Below are 19,618 nucleotides of genomic sequence, written 5' to 3' on the forward strand. Positions count from 1 at the left end.
TTATTTTTCCAGCACGGGGATGTAACAATATTAGAGTCCTGATGACCAAACCGTTAACATTGCAAGACTAATGCGAAGGTATGATTGGTTTATATTTTTCTCATTGAATCTCACGCCATCTATGTTGTATACCAGCTGCATTTCAGTGGTATTTATTCGCGTTTTTCAGGATCCTAAGCAAGAAGGCATCTATTGTTTTGATTCTATTTAGCGTAGTAAAGGTTGGTACCGCTGATGAAATAGCATGTCGTGTGATACATGCACATCCATGGTGGATTCTCGTTCCATTACACACATGGGAAATAATCCTACGCATGTCCTTTAGTCGTTTTCCTCCCGGGTATAGTTTTCTTGCTGGTTTTTCAATCATCTTTCCAGACTGCATGAACTCCTTTAAAGATTAATTGATCACTCCTATCACTCTTACTTTTCTGCACAACTTCAGTTATCATCAAACAGCATGCATTTACTCTGAACAACACAAAGTCACCATGTTGAAATTTTTCTTGTACTGCATTCTCTATTATGTTGAAGGATCATGTCAAATAGTATGAATTTTTCTGTTTATTTACAGATACATCCCCTGAGGAAGGGCCAAGGGGCCCGAAATGCATAGGGCATTGAAAAAAGTATAACATGTATATGTGAACATCTAATGAAATATTGTAACCCAATGAAATTGCAATTGGTCATAATGTTTGATTTGAAGTTTGTAAAATGATACAAGTAAAGCAATAATGAACAAATCATTCAATGCTTGAGCTCATTAGATTAAGTTTATGTTGTTGAATATTTTGAAATAATTTGTGTTGATAAACTAAACAGTAGCCCTCCAGCAGGAATTGCAACAGTGCGCATAAGGTCAAGTGGTTTCACTTGAGTTTTTTTGTTGATTAGAAGTGCACAATTTGGACACTGTGCTTACCTTAGCAGCACGCATACAAAAAGGTCTAAAACTAAACATATAGCCTAAAACAAAAGGAGTGCCCAGCCCCTATCTATTATTGTTTTGAACCAGCCATTGATATTTAGTGTGCACAAAATGAACCATACAACTGTACAATTTCCAAAGCTGCATGCATGTGTGATGAAGGTTTTACGTTTGTCTGCTAGTATGACATTTAAGGAATCAATTCTATTTCATTGGTTTAGTTTCACAGAAAAGAACTTACAACAAAATCGCTTCCAACCAAACAAATCCCCTCCTTCTCCCTTGGCCCCACCCCTATTGATCGTATCTGCAGTATCACATCTACATCAGCAAGGCCACTCACGAGCTCGGAGCGTGTGTCCCTTATAGTGTTCCATCCCCACTCGCTGAAGGACCATCCACTGGTTGAGCAGCCACTGATCATGCAGCAGTGTAGCAGCTTAAGGTATTTGGAGCATGTCAGTTCATTGAATTCCTGTGCCAGCAGTCATATGAAAGGGACCCACAGCTCCTGATAGGAGTCTAGTTTATATTCAACAGTTATCAGCCACTCCAAATCCAAGATATGCCATATCCAATTTAACCATGATGTACAGTCTGCAAGTTTATCTGAATCCTATAATGAGTGGATCGCCTTTTGTGCTATGCCCAATGCCAAAGATATTTGTTTGCCCATTTGTGATGTTAGAGGGTACGTCAGATGGTTAGACAGCCATAGGAGTGTGTAGGCAGGGTAGTGGAGTATTAAAGGTGGTGCCTATGTCGTTAAGGATCTTTTCACAAAAATGAGCCAGTTTGGGGCAGTCCCACAGTATCCGTTTCCAATATGCTAGTGACTCCACACGCCCTAGGAAGTAGTCTATGTGAGCATGGGTTTTATGAGCTGCTGAGTTGCACGTATAGTCTCTATGTTCCTGTTGTACGACGGGATTTTGCATGTGCAAAGGGTTTATGACCCGTTTGCCCATGCACAAATCATGTGGGCCATGTACTAACACTACTTTGATACTCACAAATAAATTGCGACTTGCAAAATAGTGTTTATAGCGGTCGCAAAACACTTTCAATTTTTCAAGAGGGTGGTAATGCAATCGCTAAAGGGAAGGGGTCTCGATGGGACCCCTTCCCCTTCCCCTTTGCAAATGCAGGGGGAAATATGTTTTAGGGGCAGGCAGTGGTCCCAGAGACCACTACCTGCCCTTTAATAATGAAACGAAAATATTTCTTTTTTTGTTTATAACAAATGCATCCCGTTTTAAGACTACATAAAAACAAAACTGCTTTATTTAAAAGCAGTCCCAGACATGGAGGCGTGCAACTCCTGTTGTCAACGACCAGTCTCCTCCACTACCTTATCAAGGACCGCCGTTCTTTCTTCCACTATAGCGCTACTTCTGAGGAGAGTCTCACAATTCAGTGCTAGTTAGACTTAGATTTCATGTGCTTCCGAGAGAGCCTTAATCGGATGCAAGTAACCGCCCCATCGGTAGATGATGCAGAATGAGTATCCCCAACCATAGAAGATCCTTTTGCTTCAAGGGAATTCAGTGATGGGTCGAAAGTCCCTTTGACGCTGTAGGGTGATCACGGAGAGAGGTTCTGGTAAAGTGCAGCTGTGTGATGGAAAAACTTGAAGTGGTTGATGGTCCCTTGCCATTTTGAAGATCTCCTCCTTCAGTTGAAAGTTGAGGACACATGTCAGGATGTCTGCATTTCTGTTACTGCATCCTGGGCATCCCACCCTGTGGGCTCTGTCAATATGGATGTCCTTTTCATTGTATGCGCCCAGGATGTATTGAAACAGGGCGCCCACATAGCCTGAGACGTCAGAGTCTATTGCACCTGTTCGGACAACCCCCCACCAAACCCCCCTTCCCCCCAATCTTAATATGATTGGGGCGGGATGAACTCTCCAATTTCTCTGTATGAACTGACAGGTCACCCTGTCTGTCATGTATGTCCAACAGCTCGAGCTTTTCACCCTTGGCTGTCTCAGCGGCATATATGTTGTGAGATCATGTTTCATGAATTGGAGATCAGTTCGTAAAGAATCAAATGGGGATTCCAGGAACAGACTTATGAGCGGACTGGTGCCCTCATACTAGTACATTTTAAAATGCATTCCTGTAATTAGTGCACATTATAGGGAGCATATGTTTAGCCAAAACACCAGTCAGCTACTGATCAGGTACTGTGGAGATTGGCATAATATAACAGATTTGTCCGCTGGTAATCCTGAAAACTGAACCCATAGTCAGTAGGGCTATGGGTAAGCAGTCCTTAGATATGATGTACCCAGCTCTGAAGTTAGCACACAAGACAGAAAAGCAAAATCAAAGGATTGTGCTGACGCACATGTTTTAGGGCAGCAGCTCGTGCTAGTTTTTTTTTGCAGACTCTGTCTACCTACTTACTGAGGTTTTATGTCCAATGCGAGATGGGGTAGGAAATGAATGCTATTTGAAGGGGGTCCTTTCTGCAGATTTCCTACAGAACTGAATTGGCTGGTCACTAACATCGACATATCCTTTAATTGGGTTAATTTCCAAGCACTGCGATAATAGGAGAAAATGATATACATAAAACCTTTAAGATACATACGTAGACTGGGGCTGAGACTTTACTTATGATTCCTTGCAGTTGTTGTGCAAATTTTGCTAGCCTTGACAGATCCAAAGGGGTTTCCAAATTAAAAAGAAGTTCCATTGCTTCTGAGAAAGTGCTGGTGCCGGATTTTAAAAACAGTGGTTTCAACAAAGTGCAACATGCATGCATCTGTTTTGGACAGATACAGACTAGGTGAGCCAAGGTTTCCTCGTACTGGTGACAGTCTGCAAGAGGAGACCTTCTTAAGAGATTTCCAGTGGGTGTTTATATCTTTAATTGGCAGAAACATGTGTCTGATTGACACAATTTGTTTTAAGATTGGTTTGTTCAGTGCAGAGTTTAAATACGGCTGGCTTGGTTTGTCTTTGTAAGATCTAGCTAGAACCCGAATATTGCTTCCAGATTTTTCTATAAGCCCCAGATTTCCTTGCCTACATATAATCAGTACAAGTAAGGGAATGCAGGAGGACAGGAGGACAGTACGACTTATGCTGGAGGCTGAACGTTCTGGAATTTTCATTCATATACATACGAGGTAATAGAGTGTTATACCCTGCACAATTACATATATAATATATTCTAGGTAAGAAAAATTGATATGATCTATGCAAGCCACACAATCCTGGACTCACCCTGTTAACAAGTTTTCAGAAGTATACCCAGAGCCCAGATATTGCTGCCCCCCCACCCCATCCACCTCCCCTTGTAATGTGCAAGCAGTTTTTAGACCGTGTTAAGGTATTTGCAGGACATTTTGGGAACAAAAATGTACAGAGATCCATGCAAGCTTGGATTTCAAGACCAAGGTTTGTAGGATTATATGAGTGGCGGCTAGCCCTGGGCTCCAATACTGCAGACATCTCCCGTTGACAGTAAAGGTGTGTTTATACATAATTACATTTACAAGACATTGTGGGTGAGAAACTGCAGAGAGAACAATACAAGCCACACAACCATGAACTCCCCAGGCGTTTTATTGCCAGAAATGCCTGGGGTTAATTGGTTTCCCTGTGTTCCAGTCAAATACTGCAGCTACCCACAAACCAAGACCAATTGAAATTCAATGGCAAAATCATGCTGCTTCCACCGTGTTGATTGGGGCCTATACTATATCAGGCACTAAATCCACCCACACAAGAAGGGGTTGGTAGATTTCCCTAGTTCCAGCCAACCCTAAGCCCAAATACTGCAGCAACCTACATTCTCAATAAGACTGAAATTAAAAGTCATCAAAAGAAAGATATTCGTTTTTCCACCTTGGATTTTGGAACCTTTACTGTTGCAGGTGATACGTCCACCCACAGTATTGGAGTACTGTTTGTATCCGGAGACGTATGGAAATGCTGGGAGGTATGAATTTGCGCATCCCTTCAGAATCTATAACTTTCACTCACAGACATGTGAGGAAATTCTGTAATTTTAACCAAAATATGACATTTACAGGGAAGTCATGGCAAGAAAAAAAAATTGTGAGATCCATGTAAGCCACCCATACTGGAAGCCCCGGGGTATATAGTTGTCAGAAATGTCTGGGATGGTAGATTTCTATGGATGCTGCCTGACCTTGAGCCCAAATACAGAAGCTGCCCACATCACCTCAATATCTAAGGGAATATCTTAATTGTCTCCATGCTGCATTTCGGGTTTATCCTCTCACTGGTGAAAAGTACACCCACTCAAGTATAGCACCATTTTGTATCAACAGAAGTATGGGAACACAGAAGAGTATAGTGTTGTTGATATGAATTGAATTTCAGTCCAGTTTTTTGTCTTCCAAATTTAAGACATTATGCAGGAAAGAAAACATTATGCAAAATGCTCTTCAATCATATTTTATCATGAGTAACTCCAAATTGAGAGTCTTACGAATAACCATTATTCCTGTTCAATAAAGCATTTATTTTTTTTAAACGGTGAGAAAACGAAAACCAAAACAACTCTGCCTATTCCTGGAAAAGTGGAAAGAGGTCGATCTCAGCATAGCACACCTTTTCATCATGCAAGCTGACTATTGCTTGGAAAGTGCTTTTTTTAAACAAAATGTTACAATTTGACTATTTTCCCGGTTTTCTCCAAGGAAATCCACAAACCCCGAGTAGAATTCCCATTATGTCAGAAAAAAGATGCAGATTTGTCCAGAAAAGCTTTTGTGGAAAAAGAAATTGTAACAGCTTGAAGAACACCTGGCCAAAATTTCAAGAGTAGATGATAGCAGCAAAGTGGTTAAACAACCTCGAAAAACAAAAGACTCAAAAGAATGTTTTGCAAAATCGTAATCATGGATATGCATTCTTCCTGCACAATAAGCAATATTCAACAAACCTGATAAACACTGCCGGACTGGGACCAGCAACCGGCCATGGCAGATTGCTGCCCGACCGGCCCCGGCATCGGGGGCGAGGGGACTGGGATGCTAGTGAGAAGTACCGGTCCCGCTTTTGTTACAGGGGTCAATATTGCAGCACTACTGCAAAACCAGCCCCTACTAACAAAACAGGCCCCCACGGATACAAAACCAGCCCCACCCCTCCGGCCCACCAGGGAAACGACTGGTGCCCAGTCCAGCCCAGTCCAGTCCGGTCCGGTCCAGTCCAGTCCAGTCCGGTCCAGTCCAGTCCAGTCCAGTCCTGCTGGTAAACACACTTTCAAAGGAGTGCTTGCTGAATATGTCCTCTCATCTTGACTACAACTTAATTAACATTTCTTGCCAAGAATTATTCATAGAAATGCATTTAAACAGTTTGGTGAGAAAATTAAATGAAATCACACTTGGGTAGTTCACAGGAGTCTCATGTTTGGACCACTAACGTCTACTTCAGAAGACTGCTTGCTTACCTGGAATTTCTGTAGTACTAGAAAATGAAGTGCGGGTTCTTTTATGAACAATCGGAATGTTGTCTGACACCGGGGTCTTTGCAGCATCTATCGTTTGGAAGTAAAAAAAAAATAAAGGCCCATGAACAAACTACATCATTGAACCATTACTAACCATATCACTTGACTATAGAAGAACAGATGAAAAGGCAAGAGTGGAACCACTCACTCATTCTACTCCAACTTCCATTTCATCAATGCTTTCTTGGTGGTAATCTTGTAATTAGGCGGCAAACATTACTTTTGTGTCATCTTTTCCTAACCATGAAATGACCTATCTTTCTCTTGAATGTTACCCATCACAGTCAGAGGCCTTCTAACGGTAGGAACCTGATTTTCTGTTTTGTCACTGCAAGAATTATGGATAAGCATCTTCTCTGCACAACCTGCTACAGTAAAATCTTACTTCCACTACTTCTGCAGCATTCTGAGTAGTGTCAGAAAATGGGCCTCTTTTACTACCTATTTCTCTAGGACTTGCGTTTCTATTGTGCTAGCAGAAATGGAACCCTAACTCACCCCCTTAGCACGTTATTCTCCAAGAAAAAAAAGACCCAGTTAAAAACGCTGCATTGGGTGACACCATCACAAAAGCATACAATGTAGAAGTATAAGACTATGGTAAAGGTAGATGATATTAACAAATTGAATATTTTAAATAGCTCTGCAGTTTAAAAATTAAAATAAATAAAATGGAATAGTTCTCCAACTCCTCATGTACAGAATAATATCCCCAGGTTATCAGCAAAGGACAAAAGGCAGACTCTATGCCAGCACCAGCATGGGGCAACATTTAAGTGGGGAAGAGAAAACCGTACCTGTGCGACCTGTAGAAATGCAAGTCGTGAACACAGAACTATGAAATATCATTTTTCAAAATAGAGTCTTTTGCAGTGGCTGATGCTCGAAACATTGGGCATGGGCACGATGGGCCTAGCCAAGGAAAAATAGATTTATTTTTCTGTTGATTCAACAAAGTACTGCATTCTAATCTCTTGAGTTATCAACCCCTTTACAGGAAATATTAAAAAGTGGTGGCGCTACATAGACGATATCCTGGTGGTGTGGGAGGGAGACATGACCACATTGGAACTATTCCATACATGGTTGAACCAGCAAAATCCACATCTTAAATACACCATGTCCCATGACCAACACCAGGTGTCTTTCCTTGACGTCACCATAAAGGCAGAAAATGGGGGATTAGTGAGTTCACTGTATACAAAACCAACGGATAAAAACAGTCTGTTGCATTTTGACAGCGCGGATCCCCGTGCACTAAGGGAGAATCTACCTATAGGGCAATTTCTGCATATATGTAGAAATTGTTCCGACCTCAGCGAATACAAAACAGAGGTGGAGGTACTGACAAAGAAATTGGAAGATCGTTTCTACCCAAAAAGAATGATAGAAAAGGCCAAAAAACGATCCCCCCAATACACCTAGGGAAGCTCTACTTGAGACACAACAGAGGGAGGAACCTACCACACTCCTATGAGTCACAACTTTCAATACATCCTCGAATGATATAAAAAAAATTATAAATAAAAAATGGCAAGTGCTAACATCGAACAAATTGAAGTTTGACAAACCCATGCTTTCCTTTAAAAGGAAAAGAAGTCTGAGAGACGCACTTGTGCAAACAGACCTACAGAATACAAATAAAATGAATCAAATGACGCTGAGGAATCAACCACAGTTTATGGGTCACTATCCCTGCGGGTCATGTGTGGCCTGCGCCTTCACAGAACACACAAAAACACACGACCTAGGCATGCTTCATGCATGGGAACAAAGATCACACACAAATTGTAATTCAGACAGAGTGATTTATGTGATCAAGTGCCCGTGCCAGTTGATGTACATAGGAATGACTGGGAAGAAAGTAAAAGTGTGCATAACCGAACACAGAAGTCCTATCAGGAGATCTGTAACTGCCACCAAGCTAACCGCACATTTTGTAGAAAAAGGACATACAGACAATGACTTATGGTGGTCGGTGATTGAAAAGGTCAAGTGTGATGGTGATGTCACAAGGACCCTGTTCGAACATGAACAGTTATGGGTGTACGGATTAAAGACCCACATATCAGGGCTTAACGATGGCATTCCATGGAACCAACTACAAAAAAGTAACTATGCAGTGATCAATCTTACACTTATCCACCCCAATAATTAAAACGCATTATACTAACGGGGGGGGGGGGGCGAGAGGTCTGTCCTCTCACATCCCGGATTATTAGTCCGTCATGTCTGAGATCACAAACAAGGTATCTCGAGTGTAGTATTAATACCTATAATGATAGTTACATATCTATCTTGAGCTATCCACTGAGACTATACATTACGTTTTAATCGAAACCTGCAACAATACAAACCTTTAGCTCCACATGGGCTTCTTCATTCTTCTCCATTTGTTGGTGCATTCCCATTCTTATCCTTGCCCACAGTTAGAGACTGGCATGCCCGTTATCATTCGATTTAATACTAACGTCCCAAACCATCTAACAACGTGACACGCTATGCTAGTATATAGCGTAATTTTGGGATCAATGAACTAAAATAGAATAAATGAAATTATATGGACAAAAGGAATAAATAGGTAATACAATGCCACAAGCAAGATACACATGTTTGAAGTAGCGTTTCTGAACCTTTAGTGAGGGCTACTACACTGGTGTCTGGATATACGTGCATTATAGCTAATTCCACTGACATCTTCAGTCCTACAGACAACTGGAACTATTCTCTCATGTTTAATCAGGCCAGCGGCGAGGTATAGACAGTCAAAGAGCTGATTTTCAACCCATTCATGAGGAACGCTAAGGCAGTGTCTGCCAGATTCAAAGTGTTGTATATTTATCCTTTCTTTATTTCTATGCCTTACAGTAATTCTTACCTGTGTCATGCATTCCAGAATCTAGATGGCTCTGCCTTCTCCTAGTGTTCTAGGTGGAGACAGTTTGTGCCTGGCCAGCTTGTATCGAGGATGTCTGCTGTTGCTTTCCTGCATTAAACCTGCTGTGACTCACATGTGGTCTCCAGTATCTGACTACAATTTTGGCGACGCTTTTGATGCTGGCCAGTACCCTCTGAAGACCTCCAACTGATGCCTGACTCGTTCCAGACATCGTTCCTGTGAGCAATGTGCAGCGTAGCATCCTCGAGAGAAACGAACCTGTTGCGTGTGGATTTCATCATCTTTTGTACCTTGTGCGACTCAACTCTGCCAAAAGATGCCCTTTTTGGTGAAATCGTGAGTACTTTTGCTCTAGCGCGAGCGAAGCACGAGCGCACTCCTAAGCCTCTAGCAACGGCTTGAGTGTTAGCTCTGACGTCATCTTCCCCATTGTCCTTATCGCCTGGGAGACGACGCTTCATCGGCCAGCTCTACTTGCGTTCCAAGCCTCAACAGGTTGGATTCCAAGCCTCGTTTTCGTCCTTTTCCTTGTGGCGGCCATTTTAGCTCTTGTTTGTTTGCTTGCCAAGCCTCGATTTCAATCGAATTTCGGTGGCGGCCATCTTAAGTAGTTTCTGAACGTGAAAATCACATCGGACAAACCCTTACTCCTTCCTTCATCCGATCACACCCTCTAAACACCGAGAATTCAAAATTCGCTAGATTCCCAAGGAACAGAGGTATGATGGTCTTACAGTAATTACAACTCTACCTGGTTGTGTAATTTTCTTCTATTTTCATTTAGTTTATTTTACCTTGGACATGGCACAACAGTTTGTAGTTACTTTACCTCCTCAGTTCTTACCTGAGCCTGGGATTCCTGAGATACCTTGGGAGGACTGGTATATAATGTTTGACAATTATCTCGAGGCTCTAGATGGACAGGAATTTTCAGCCAAGAGGAAAAAGGCCATCCTTTTGAGCACTCTTGTCAAGGAGGGACAGAGGGTTTTCAGATTTTTACCGATTGTATTGAGAGCTAATGGCCAGGAAATGCCTGACGAGTTTAAGGAAGCGGTTGCACGCCTTGAGATCAGATTCTCTAAGGAGGAGAATTTGGTTATGAACCGCTATAAATTCTATACCCAGTGTCAAAAAGATTCAGAGACAATAGATGATTTTGTGGCTCGTCTCAGGGAGTTATCTGTAAAGTGTAAGTTTGGTGCTATGAACGACGAACTTATAAGAGACCAATTAATTGTCCAGTGCTCAAGTAAGAAAATTCAGGAGAGGTTATGGGCTGCCAAGAACCAGTCCTTAAAAGATGCAATTGACCTGGCAAAACTTATCGAGGAATCTAGCAAATGCATGAAGGTTCTAGACTTGCATAAGTTGTGTCCTCAACAAGAAGTCTCTGTTGTTTCTGACAAAGGTAATGTGGCGGAGTGTGAACATTGCTGTGGAGACAATGTTGCCGTGGTTAAAAACAGACCCAGACCTCCTGCTAAAAAATCTTTCACGAGTAAATTTTGCAATAGATGTGGAAGTAGTAGCCATTCATCTGACGCAAGGTTTTGTTTTGCTGCAAACAAGGAATGTTTGAAGTGTGGCAAAGTCGGACATTTCTCCAAAATGTGTAAAGCTAAAGCTAAACAAAGAGTAGCCACTGTGGATGACTATAGTGATGACATCGTGGCTGAGCCCGAAAGACTTCTTGTCATTGACGAAGTTGATGTCATCAGTGATGATCCAAGGCAAAACAGACCTAAGGCCATTTTCAAGATTGACTCCCATGAGGTGTCGTTGATGGTTGACACAGGTTCACGTCATACCATCATCCCTAAGGCTACTTTTGACACCTTTTGGGAGGGTTTAAACTTACAGGAGAGTGATATCTCTCCAAAGGGATTTAATGGACAGAAGATTGAAATCCTTGGCTTCTTTGAGTCTGAAATTGTCTTCGAGAAGAGGTCTATATTTGGGAAAGTATATGTTTCCATTGATGGCCCTCCCATCCTTGGTTGGTTACATCAATGCGATCTCTACATAGTCATCAATCCTAGGGCAAAGAATCAGATAATGGTAGTGGAAGATGATTCTATTGAGTGTATTCTGAGTGAATTTGGGTCTGTGTTCAGGGAGGAGTTGGGCGAACTTCGTGGGTATGCTCATCTCATTAAGTTGAAGAAGAATAGTTTGCCTGTACAACATCGTGTAAGGAGGATTCCCATTTCTATTCGCAATGAGGTGAAACTTCTTATTGAGGAGATGCTTCAATCTGGAGTAATAGAACCAACAGAAGCATCGGCATGGGTTTCGCCCGTTGTTATTTCTAAAAAATCAGACGGAAAATTGAGGTTCTGTGTTGATCTCTGGGCCCTGAACAAGTGTGTTGTTGCGGACACCTTCCCTTTACCGAATATTGCCGAGATGGTGTCCACTCTTCAGGGGGCTAGATACTTCTCTAAGCTCGACCTGAAGAGTGCCTATCATCAGGTCAAGCTCCACGAGTCCTCGAAGCACCTCACTGCCTTTATCACTCCTGAGGGGATCTTCCAATTCACTCGTCTTCCCTTTGGCTTGATATCGGCAGCGAGTGTCTTCCAAAGGTTGGTTACCGAAATTTTCAAGGGCTTAAAGAACGTAGTGTTCTTTCAAGATGACATCTTGGTTTTTGGGGACTCAGTGGCCGATCACAATCATGTTCTGAAAAATGTCTTGCATAGAATTTGGGACACTGGCCTTACTTTGCGTAGGGAGAAGTGCTCCTTTCTTGTCCAGGACATTGAATACTTGGGACATGAAATTTCGGTCAATGGAGTTAAGCCAAAGAAAGATCTCCTTGACGCAATACGTCTAGCCCCTTGCCCGTCCGATAAGGACCAATTGCGGTCATTTATGGGGTTAATTGAATACTACTCCAAGTTTGTGGAGAGGTTCTCAGAGAAGACTTTGCCTCTGAGGGCTTTGTTAAAAAAAGGTTGCAAATTCACTTGGGGGCCCGAACTTGAAATGTGTTTTAATGATATCAAAGAAGCTATTTGCAGTGCTAAGGTCCTGGCACCTTTGGATACCAGCAAGACTTCCACTCTGTTGGTGGACGCTAGCGCTTACGGACTTGGTGCCGTCTTGTTACAGACCCATAAAGACGGTGAGAGGCCGGTTGCCTTTGCTTCGCGCACTCTTTCTAAATGTGAACAGAATTATTCTGTCATCGAGAAGGAGGCCTTGGCGGCTGCGTGGGGTGCTCACCATTTTCGACCTTACTTATGGGGTATACGTTTTAACCTAAAGACTGATCATAAACCCCTTATCCGCATTCTCTCTCCTGGGGGGGGGGGCCTTTGGCTCTCCGAGGTTGGCGAGGTTAGCTTCCAAACTCCAGGAATATCATTTTGACATTTCCCACATTTCTGGGTGGCGAAACTTCCAGGCTGATTGTCTGTCTAGGTTGGCTGTTCCGTCTGGTGTTAATGTTGGCTTCAGCCTCGAGGGTTTGGATGAGAATGTTGCTTGGATCGATGATGTACTTTTACTTACTGAGAGCTCTTTCTCTCGGTCTGACTGGGTGGATGCTATGTCTAGAGATAGTGTGTTGCAAGAAGTCATCCAGTTGATAAAACTGGGTTCCCGCAGGGAGAGTTGTGTGCATGTCTCTGTTCGCCCTTTCTTAAAGGTCATTGATGATCTGTCTGTCTGTGATGACAATATCGTAATGCGTGGCGATAAATTTGTGCCCCCTGTTGATTTGAGATCAAAACTCATTTCCTTAGCGCATGAGGGTCACCTTGGCCAGACCCTAACGCAGCAAAGACTCAAGTTGAACTTCTGGTGGCCTGGTTTGGACTCTATGGTTTCTTCTTGGGTTGAGGACTGTCATACATGTAAGGTAGGGGAGAAGAGGCTGAAGGTTTCAGTGGGGTCTCAGATGGGTGCGTTGCAATTTCCTGAAGTCCCGTGGCATACCATCTGTTTAGATTTCATTGGTCCCATGGCGGAGTTACCTCTTTCGCAGAGGTTTGCTGTGGTCATTGTAGATTCCCATTCCAAATGGTTGTCGGTGGAGTTTCTAAAGGATATCACCACGGATACTACCATCAAACACTTAAAATCTGTTTTCTTTCTGGAAGGTTTTCCAAATGTCATTATAACTGACAATGGCACACAGTTGGTTTCACATGATATGCAAGCCTTTTTGGCTGATTGTGGAGTCTCTCATCACAGGACTTCTCTTTACAATCCCCAAGGGAATGGTCTTTGTGAGCGGTTAAATAGACTGGTGAAAGGTACTGTTCAGATGGCTCTCTCCAACAGCTCTTCTGTCTCTTCCCTTGTTCGTGAAATGGTCTATGCTTATTGTACTACTCTTCATGGCACTCAGCTCAAGTCTCCCTTTGAACTCATGAGGGGTAGGGTCCCTAGCACCAAATTGATTCCTTCTTGGCTCAAGGATATGGTCTGTCAGTCGGATTTGGCTAAGGGTGCTTGCTTGCCTCCTTCTTCCTCTCATCCTTCCAACAAGTGCTCTGTGGGTAAGGCGTCTAAAGGGGTCCCTAACTCTTCCGGTAAGGGTTCTGTGGGTCTGCTTCCTAAGGTTGTTTCAAGTAAACTCGCTAAGTGTGACCTGGTGAAGGTGAAGTCTGGTCGCGTTTCTGGTGGTTTGTCGAAATTCCGTGGTCCCTTCCTTGTAAAGATGGTCTATCCTCACTATGTGGTTCTATCAAATGGGGAGAAATGGAATTTAAGGAGGGTCGCTCTCTATCAGAAAGCTGATACTGTTCCTGGTTCTGTGTCCTGTTCGTCCTCTTCTTCCTCTGTTCCTGCCTAGGATCTTTCTCCTTCAGGGTACATGTTTATTCCCTCTCAGGCTCCTGCTGCATCCGTTCCCGTGCATGCTTTGGGGAGGGGCGACGGTGGGGGGGATGCCCCGGATCCTGTGTTCCCTGGTCCCAGCTCTTCTTTGCCTGTTTCCAGGCCTCAAAGATGCCGTAGACCCCCTGTATACTTGAATGATTTCTGTTGTGATTAGTTTTATTTTAGAGGGGTGGCGTGTGTCCCTTTCAATGCTTAGTTATTGTTTAATTTCTTTGGTTAATTTTCCTTAGTTTTATGCGTTAAGTTTCCTTTTCATGACATGTTTGCTTTTCCTTCTCAACGAGAGGAGATGTGTTGTATATTTATCCTTTCTTTATTTCTATGCCTTACAGTAATTCTTACCTGTGTCATGCATTCCAGAATCTAGATGGCTCTGCCTTCTCCTAGTGTTCTAGGTGGAGACAGTTTGTGCCTGGCCAGCTTGTATCGAGGATGTCTGCTGTTGCTTTCCTGCATTAAACCTGCTGTGACTCACATGTGGTCTCCAGTATCTTACTACACAAAGCAGCACAATAAAGTTCATTGTTTTGTAGTTCTGATGGTTCCGGAACTACATCACCCGAGTAGAGCCACGCAGCACAGAGGTGTACGCTCACACGTCTCCAAGGGGTCGTGTCCACGCAGCCCCGGAAGCAGGCTGGCGAGTGCAGCCCATGTCTTACACTGTGTTTAAAAGACATGATTGCGGGCACAGAAACTACTCCAAGCGGCGGGATTCTCTACTTACTAGGTGAAAATACTGGGCAGGACCCTTGATGGCGTAAGTAAATACCGAATGACAGACAGAAAAACAAGGTATGTTGAAAGTAGGACAACTACATACTAATGTGTGTGCATTCGCCCATACGGGCTTTGTTTATTTTTCTCCTCCTCCTGGCAAATGATCCCGATCGTATTATCTACACGACACATTCATGATCAATCAACAACACCGAATGCGTCACTTTTCCTGTTGGTGTGTGTAATAATCTCCATCACCGTCAGGGTTTGACTACAGGGCTACCCCATTCACAAGAGGTCCCACGTGAAGTGGATCCTCCCCCAAATTGGGGTAAGCTCGATTATAAGAAATGAAATATCTTCATAAGAGTGAATGCATTTTAAATATCACAGAAGTTAGTCTGAGGGTGCGGTTTATGTCTGTTTTCGTGCCTGGGTGTGAATGGTTGTGTAAACGATGACCGTTTTTAAACAAAAGTCATGCACTATTGAGTACATGACAGTAGTTTGCGGCAAGTGACCGTCACCATTTGATTGCACACGCTATGAAAGATGTGGCCGGTGACTGCGTTGACATGTTAATTGCCATTGGCACGCCTGCTTCTGGGTATCACTAACACCAGAGACATTGAAACACAGTGGTAAGAGCACAAATAAATACAAAAAATTACTTTTTACGATTGCCTCCAAATACTAATTTGTGTTTTGTTTGTTTCTCTGTTCCCCTTACAGATGGAGTGAACTATTATGACAAAGGTCACGTTTAAATAGGGAGCAGCTATCTGCCCTTATCGCGGAACAGTATAGGGAAATTCTCTTACCTGTCTTATTTCCAGGGGGTCACGCCCTGAAGAAAGTCCAAGCACCCTTTATGGGGCAACAAGGGACAGAAATATGTTGGCAATAGGGTCCTTGGACAATAATATCCTGAGAGACCCAGTAAATCGTTTTTAACATCAGTGCCAGACCCAAGAATAAAGGGATACTGGGGTCTGACATTGGTTTTTAATCTTTATCCCCCTGGCCAAAAACGATCTCACTAAGCGCTCCCTGAAATATGGTCGAGCCCACCCTGACTTCTAGGCGTTAGGGTGTCCCGATGATGAAGCATGACACCACTAGGGTGTGTGAGGGAATAAAATAACAAAAGGAATTGCTTCCTTCCCCACGCAGCAGTGGTGTTAATACTTCATATAGGGCATACCACCTACCTAAAAAATATATAGACTGTTCTAGTAAGCCAATTAATTATCCTGTGGCATACGGAGTGCTTTACCACTGGCTGCTAAAAATAAAAAAGTAGCAATAAGGATTGCTTTCTGTAGAGACTGCAGATAGGAAATAAAGAACTGAAGATGGCAAACAGAGAGCTGGCTGTACTTTTCTGAAGTAAAATAGTACCTAATGCGTTCCAAACAAACCATCTCCTGGAAGTCAGAATGATACATCAAACTATCAAATTCAAAATCAAAGTGAGAGAATATATGTCCTCTGGGTAGAGACAAATTTAACTCTAAGCATATTTTGAAGAATTAGAACCATGAGTCAGAGTAAATTGCTTCATATTTATTTTAAACCCTATGTTATGATTTAAAAAAGATTTGAATGGTTATATGAAATTCTTCTAAGAGCATATTCTTTCTGGTACCTGTCACACTCACCAGCTATGCACTAATCTCGAGAATTCTTGAAGGAAATCTTACAAATTTCAGGAAACCGAGCACAAATAAAAGACGACAAGCTGACTGATTGGGATTTAAGAGTACAAGTATGGCCAAAACATATATACACATTATTTGAGTGCTAGGCAACAGGCAGCTTGAACAGACACTAAAAGCAGTATCTGAAAAATAACATGTGCACGTTTGAGTATTTTTGGAGGGGAAATATGCAGAACGTCATGGCACTTGCGATCATTTGAACCAACTGAACGTTTGGGGTCTGTTCCCTTTCAAAGTGGTCCCATATTTCCTAATACAGTAACACAGCCGTAACATTTGATAGCCATGTTTTAGGATTTTATTAATGGACGCTTCGATTACATCATCAGGCCAGTTATTTGTTTTACCCCTAGTACAAATCCAAGATAGTGCAGAAGCTTCCAAAAAACCTTTCATCAAAACCTACACCTCCACCGGCTCCCAGGTACCTAAACTTCTAGCAGCTATCATGAACGAATTTTTCTTCTCAGGCGCAGAGGTATTTTGAGTGATCAAAGCTAGGACAGCAGGCACCTTAATGCACTCCATTTAAAATCTCAAGTCGGAAGCTGACCTTTTCTAACTGTTTGCAGACAGGTGACATGCTTTCATCTGGGCTTCGCTTTTCTGGAATTTCTATCATTCAGCCAAATCATAAATAAGATTTCATTAACGTGTAAATAAATAATTGCCTTCTTTGTTAGGATTCCTACACACAATGTGAAGAAAAAACAAATTCAACTGCACATAGTTGAGGGGTGAAATGGAACGTAAGGTGAGATCGAAACCTCTAAGTGAAATTCACTTCTTTATTTTAAAATAAATCTTAAAATTACATTTTCATCAAACATGGAAATCAGAAATAGAGGCAAATAAGCAAGAGAATGCTAACTATGGAAAGTGATCAAGGGGACCATACAATAGGGGGGGAATCACTGGAATACATTTTGCAATGTCCACCTCGTGGACACAGGTTTGTTCACAATGGGGAAACACTGCTGCATGAATTTTAAATGTATCAAAATGAGTTGTCTAGGTATGGTTATATTATGTTGAGTCTCAGAGAAATCCCCAAATTATTTTACTTGTAAGTTGACAAAGGAGAAAAAGAAAGACCCACATTTGAGTAGCCCAGGCATTTTGCGTCTCAGATAGGTTTTGTGCTATAATAGATTACTAATGCAAAATTTACAAAGAGAGACGGATAAAGAAAGCCTGATTTTAGATGAGCCTTCAAGGTGGAGTATGACAAACTTTAGCATCTAGTCAGAGGTTCAGAGTTCAGGAACAGAAAGTAGTTTAATCCTGAATAAATAGCAGACTTGCAATTATCTAAAAATGGAAGGAATAGACTTTGAGTAAATATGGAGTGCACTAGTTGCATACATGGACTGCACTGTTCTGTCCCTGATCAAAAAGAAACAGGGATGTCTGGATGCTACCGGAGGCAGCTGCAAAAACCAAAAGGCACCATTAAGAACAGACCAGACTGATTGTCAGCTACTCAAATCAGTGAAAGATGGAGGCGTAACCACCAAATGAGAGTGAGGGCTCCTACTACGGTATAACTGAATGAGAAATGGCAAAACATGTCCTGGAAATTAGGCAGACCACATCTCAACGTAGCTGGGTTGCCCAATGCATGATAATTAACACTGGGCAAAGCACTACGCTTCGCTCGCGTAGTTTGCGAAGTTTGCGCTACTTCGCACTACGCAAACTGCACGTAGCACAGTGCAAACACGCATAGCGTAGTGCAGCGGTCATTTTTTGCTTGCTCGCGGTCCTCAATATCAAGTGGGCGACCGTGAGCAAGTAAAATGACACTCCCGGCAAGACTTTTTTCTCGTTCGCGATCAGCAACAACAAGTTGCCGATCGAAAGCGTGGAAAATAAACCTCCCGGCGAGATTCTCAACACGGGGAGGTCAGGTTTTTCATTGCGAGTGGTCACGTATGCTCGCGACCGCTCGTGATGAGAAACTACCAGTCCGCGCTGAGAAAGCTGCTGCTCGAGTAAAAATCTACTCGAGCTGCAGAAAACTGCAGCTCGCACTGTGCAAGAAGCCGTTTTCAATGATTGCACAGTGCGTACAGGCTACTAAGCAGTTCGCGTAGTGCTACGTGTAGTGCGAAGTGCACTTCGCGTAGCTACGCGTAGCGCTACTTCGTGAACTACGCTCAGGGTTAATGATAATAAGCGCTAACAGGTGACAGCAGCAGGACCAAATCACTCTGGTGAGCTGAAATGGTGGCCATCATGTTGGGGCTTAAGCACCGAACGATCAAAGATGGCTGTAAGAGGCCTGATTCATAGAAGCTGCATGGTTTAAACACGCAATTAAGAAATGCCGGAAAGCAGCGGCCTCTCCCTGAAGTGGGAAACTTGCCATTATGGTAGTGATGCCTTTAATAACTGGAAACCGTATGTCTTCTGAATATCGAAGGTCCTAGAGGCCCAACAAAACTCATTCCGTCTTTTGTGCACCTACTGAGTTCTGTACAACAGTAGACACCCTCAGTTATTCGGTGTTTGGGGGAGTTGAGGGAGCAGTAGATCTCCAAGCAAGTACGAGGGTGTCACGGTCCACTATCATGAGTACACAAAACTTCACTGTGCCAAGGCCCACACAATTTAGACTAAAGTTCACCTTGCAGGGTAGCCAATGCCAGGGCTCGACTCCTGTTGAACAGGCTTTAAACATATTGTGACCATATGTCAGGCCAGAGGAAGCCCACTAAAGGAACTTCCATATAAAAATATATACTGCACACTAAATTGATAACAAGCAGGAAGACCATCATTAACAGATGCCCCTTCATCTCTTACGAACGAGGACCTGGAAAGCTATATACCCGACTTTCAAGCTGATTTAGAAAAGTCCTGGTGCAAGGAAAACACCTTGACAAAGAAACTGTGCCAAGAACTGGAGCATATGAAAGATGGCATGCGAGTAATGAATGATAGAACGAATCGGTGGAGAATCGACTTGACATTAGGGACACCGCCGAG

The 19,618-nt window shown here is 42.8% G+C and overlaps 1 protein-coding gene across 1 annotated transcript in view; it reads right to left on the reverse strand.

The window, feature by feature from the left end:
* PNPLA7 (patatin like domain 7, lysophospholipase) overlaps nucleotides 1-19,618 on the reverse strand; it is a 1,710,105-nt gene that overhangs the window by 1,291,414 nt on the left and 399,073 nt on the right. Inside the window, exon 13 of the mRNA XM_086921192.1 lies at nucleotides 6,374-6,460. Within this exon, the coding sequence (XP_086777318.1) occupies nucleotides 6,374-6,460 (87 nt within the window). The remainder of the gene's footprint in view (nucleotides 1-6,373; nucleotides 6,461-19,618) is intronic.

Source organism: Lissotriton vulgaris, chromosome 5 (assembly GCF_964263255.1).
Source record: "Lissotriton vulgaris chromosome 5, aLisVul1.2, whole genome shotgun sequence".
NCBI classification, from domain to species: domain Eukaryota; kingdom Metazoa; phylum Chordata; class Amphibia; order Caudata; family Salamandridae; genus Lissotriton; species Lissotriton vulgaris.